The sequence below is a fragment of the Penaeus japonicus genome, unplaced genomic scaffold, assembly GCF_977035675.1.
Source record: "Penaeus japonicus unplaced genomic scaffold, GWHDUDI00000001_assembly GWHDUDI00000016, whole genome shotgun sequence".
Taxonomy (NCBI): domain Eukaryota; kingdom Metazoa; phylum Arthropoda; class Malacostraca; order Decapoda; family Penaeidae; genus Penaeus; species Penaeus japonicus.
In genome coordinates, this window is record NW_028234418.1 from 26,169,040 (window position 1) to 26,174,039 (window position 5,000).

The 5,000-nt window shown below is 43.1% G+C and overlaps 1 protein-coding gene across 1 annotated transcript in view; it reads left to right on the forward strand.

Annotated features, from left to right (window-relative positions):
* The window catches only part of LOC122247588 (transmembrane protein 205), a 13,871-nt gene that overhangs the window by 474 nt on the left and 8,397 nt on the right, over nucleotides 1-5,000 (forward strand). Inside the window, exons 1-3 of the mRNA XM_043006978.2 lie at nucleotides 1-109; nucleotides 1,768-1,952; nucleotides 2,330-2,493. The exon at nucleotides 1-109 is cut by the window's left edge and continues 474 nt beyond it. Coding sequence (XP_042862912.1) covers nucleotides 1-109; nucleotides 1,768-1,952; nucleotides 2,330-2,493 — 458 coding nt within the window. The remainder of the gene's footprint in view (nucleotides 110-1,767; nucleotides 1,953-2,329; nucleotides 2,494-5,000) is intronic.

Genomic DNA, 5,000 nt, shown 5'->3' on the forward strand with positions numbered 1-5,000 from the left:
GCAAGAGGAAGGAGCCCACCAAGGTCACCAAGGCGCAGATCAAAGAGTACGCGCAGAAGTACAAACATTTCCAGTCGGATGAGAAGAAGGACAGCCTGCCGTGGTACAGGTGAGCTTTGCTGCAGTTTCTGTTTTCCCATCCAGCCGCTTTAGGCCAATAGGCGTAAATGAACACATATATACACATTCCTACAGACACAAAGACATTCAGAATTGCATTTGATTGCTGAAATACGCACACAGACAAATGTACTTATGCACAGACAAACAAACAGACGTACATATACGTATATACAGCATATGCGTATATATACCTATAGATATATTCAGTGGGAATGTATGTATGTGTGCATGCATGCATGTATGTATATACTCACAAAATACATGTAGTATATATGTATGTAATTATGTACATATAGGCTACATATACATATATGGAGAGAGGGAGAGAGAGGGAGTGAGAGAGATAGATAGATAGATATATATATATATATATATATATATATATATATATATATATATATATAGAGAGAGAGAGAGAGAGAGAGAGAGAGAGAGAGAGAGAGAGAGAGAGAGCATAATATTACAATGCCAAGTAAAAATACAAAACTTCAGAACCTCCATACCCAATTTAAGTGTTCATCTTTTGCTGTGTAAAGAAATTCTCTTTACTCCCCCCCCCCCTTCAAAAATGATACTAAGAAAGGTAAAGAAAAAGTAGCAACAAAAGACTCTTTTTCGTCACTAATGATAACAGAAAAGAGCCCTAAGAAAACGCGGTCATCCTAATGGGAGATTTTGTATGTTTGGCCAGGAAGGGGCCTGAGTATATGTAAAGTTTGCATATGAATAAAGATGGATAGATAGGACGACTGACTAACTAATATTTATAAATATTTATAAATATGTGTGTACGAAAATCTGTCTGGGTGTATGACTGCGTACATATCTATATGACCATAAAACGGACTTTCATTCACTTATCCCCCCTTCCCCCTTACCCCCGCCAATCGCTTTATCACATGCCTTGACTCTCATCATTGCTTCACCCTTTCTTTCTCTCTCCCTCCCCCTTTCTTCCTGCCCCATCCACCCTTCCCTTTCTCACTCACTCTCTTCCTCCCTCTTCCTCACTCCATTTTCCCTCTCTCTAATACCCATCTTTTTTCCTTTCATTCTCTCTCTCTCTCCTCCCACCCATGTATCCCTTTCTCATCCACTCTCTCCCTCTCTTTCTCACTCCCTCTCCTTCTCATTCTCGCTCCCTCCCTCTCCCTAACCCCTATCCATCCCTCCCTCTATCTCTCCATCGCACCTATCCCTCCCTCCCTCCCTAAATCTCCCTCTTTCCCCTTCCCACCCATCCCTCACTCACTCTGTCCCTCCCCCTCAATTCCCCTCTCTCTCCCTCCCACCCCACCCTCCCTCCCTCCCTCACTCACTCACTCACTCACTCACACTCTCCCTCCCCCTCAATTCCCCTCTCTTTCCCTCCCACCCCACCCTCCCTCCCTCCCTCACTCACTCACACTCTCCCTCCCTCTCAATTCCCCTCTCTCTTCCTCCCACCCCACCCTCCCTCCCTCCCTCACTCACTCACACTCTCCCTCCCCCTCAATTCCCCTCTCTCTCCCTCCCACCCCACCCTCCCTCACTCACTCACTCACTCACACTCTCCCTCCCACTCAATTCCCCTCTCTCTCTCTCCCTCCCTCTCTCCCTCCCTCCCTCCCTCACTCACACTCTCCCTCCCTCTCGCCTCTCCAGAGAGATGTTCGAGCACACGCAGCCGGCCCACCTCATCGCCATGATCGCCGTCGTGTACCTGGCCTTCCGGTTGTTCCCCGACTCGCGCCGCCACGCCACGGAAGCGTCCACTCTCACGCGCCTCCTCTACGTGGCGGCCGTCAGCACCGTCTTCGGGAGCCAAGTGTGGATGACGTTTGTGTCCGGTGAGTTCTTGGAGGAATTTGCCTTTTTTGCTTTTATTTTTTTATTCGTTTTTTTTTTTTCTATCCAGTTTATTGGGTTATGCTAAAATTTAAACGATTGTTACTATTAGACTATTCCAATCCCAGACGTTTAATGTAAATTATTAATGTCATAATCAGCTATATACTTTTGAACCAACCGCATGCGATTAGTAACAATATATATATATATATATATATATATATATATATATATATATATATATATATATATGCATATATATATATTTATATATATATATATATATATATATATTTATATATCTGTGTGTGTGTTTTCTTCCCTCTACAGTATTTGAATTGCTCTCCTCACTGACCCCTTTCTCCTTCCTCCTCAGGTTTAGCCCTCTTCTTCTCTGTGCCAAGACATGTGTTCGCGCAGGTGCAACAGGTGTTATTTCCCCTCTACTTCTTGTGCAATGCTGTGCTGATGCTCGTCGCTGTCATTACGTACACACAGCACCATCCGACGCACATGTGGGACAACCATCAGCTCATGCAGGTTAGTCTCCCCTGCAGCAATTTTTAGTCGCATAGAAAACGGGTCTTCAGCAATGGGCAGTTGTTTGTCTTTCTCAAACTTGGATTGATTGCTGTCTGTATTTTGCCTCTTCTTTAGTCTTTCCACATTGTCTCCTCCCTCTCTCTCTCTCTCTCTCTCTCTCTCTCTCTCTCTCTCTCTCTCTCTCTCTCTCTCTCTCTCTCTCTCTCTCTCTCTCTCTCTCTCTCTCTCTCTCTCTCTTTTTTCTTCTCTCTCTTTCATTCTCTCTCTCTCTCTTTCTCTCTCTCTCTCTATCGCTCGCTCGCTCAATCTACCTGCTGTCTGTCTGCCTGTGTCCGTTTTTCTTTCTTCTTTTTTCTTCTATTTACTTAATTTCATTTTATTGTTGCTCGTCGTGTTTTTCTGTTTATTCTTTGGTTAGAGACAAGGAAATATGAGAGAGAAAGAGAGAGAGAGAGAGAGAGAGAGAGAGAGTAAGAGAGAGAGAGAGAGAGAGAGAGAGAGAGAGAGAGAGGGAGAGAGAAAAGGAGAGAGAGAGGAGAGAGAGAGAGAGAGAGAGAGAGAGAGAGAGAGAGAGAGTAGAAGAGAGAAAAAGAGAGAAACGGGAGTAAGAGAGAGGAAGAGATAGAGAGAGAGAGAGAGAGAGGTAGAGAAACACAGACAGACAGACAGAAACAGACAGATGAATGAGAGAGAGAGAGAGAGAGAGAGAGAGAGAGAGAGAGAGAGAGAGAGAGAGAGAGAGAGAGAGAAGAGAAAAGAAAAGAAAAATAACTCGAGCACGAAACAAGAAACCTAGTCGGGTTTACATAACCGCATGGCACAGAACACTAGCCCTTACGAATAAACTCCAGAGGGTTCAATCTCCCTTCCATCCCTAGCCCATGTTTCTATGGTTACATAAAAGTGAGTTTCAGTTCTTGAATGGGAGAGGCGGACGTACGTGACGAATTCCACGATCCTTGTTATCATCGTCGGCTTGTTATCTTTGGCTGGTGCGATGCGACTGTTGTTGTTGGTGTCTTTGGTCTAGGGTTATCATTGTCATTAGATCCTGTGTCATTTTTTTATTATTATTCAGTCTGTTCTTGGTCTTATTGTTTAACAGGCCTGGTAGTAGTAACTGTTGTAGCAGCACAATAGTTGTATCATCATCATCATCATCATCATCATCATCATCATCATCATCATCATCATCACTGCCATCACCCTCATTACTATTTGATACAGAGAATTATTCATCTATATCCTTATCAATTCATGTCAATAAGGTTATATATTAACAGTTGTATGAATTAAAAAAAATCTAGAATGAAAAACAAGCAGCCAAATAATGATGATGATGATAAGCGAACTACAAATCATAAAATCGCTGTGTGTGTGTGTGTGTGTGTGTGTGTGTGTGTGTGTGTGTGTGTGTGTGTGTGTGTGTGTGTGTGTGTGTGTGTGACACACGCTGTCATACGTGCTGTTCAGGACCCAACGCTGTATAGCATCGAGTGTGAAGTTGATTGGATGAGCTGTTCTCGATAATGGATGTAATAACTGCAAAATCTAGAAAGCATAAAACCACTGAAAGCGAGGCGGAGAGGGAAATGGAATTAAGACGCAGACGTACCATAGGGAGAAATGGACCCAACTATGAATGTGGAAAAGTTTGTGTGTGCTTTGTGTTCGCTCAACTTTACCCAGACACCTTTGGAATGAGTAATGGACTATTGTTACTACTATTACTCTTGCTACTAGTGATGATGATAACAATGGAAATGATAATCATCCTAATATTAATAGTAATAAAGATGATGATCACCACAGCAAACACACTATTGATGAATGATATTGCTATGATAATGATTACATCGATAACACCGATGATAATAAAGATAAAGATAATTTTGCGGCTAGCAATAACAATAATGTAAAATAACACTCGATCACCAGAAAACGCGCGAAATATCATCCTCTTTATAGGTTCTCCTGATGGTTCCTTCTTCTCAGCCTGTTCTTTGATTTCCCAATAGAAATATTTCTCAATGATTGGAACGTGAAGCGAAGGAGGAGGAGAAGGAGAGGAGGAGGAGGAGGAGGAGCAGGAGGCGGGAAGTGATGAAGGAGGACGAGGAGAAGAAGCAAGAGTAAAGGGGAGTAAAGAGAGGATGGGGCAAGAGGCATATGAGAAGGAAAAGGATGGGGAGGGGAAGCTATAAGAGGTTGATGAATAGGAAGAGGATGGAGAGCCGGATGATACGAGGGGGGTGGGGGGGGGGGGAAGGAAGTGGACGCTGGGTACAATATATGAAAGAATAATCCTGTACCTCTCTGTCGATTCTCTCTCTCTCTCTCTCTCTATCTATCTATCTATCTATCTATCTCTCCCTCTCTTTCTCTCTCTCTCTCTTATTTATTTGTTTTGCCTCGGCCATTACATGCAAGAGTAGCAGTGTAGCTTTACGAGAAATTCTTAAAGAGGAGATGCAATGTTCTGTATGTTTTCCTTTTCCTTTGTT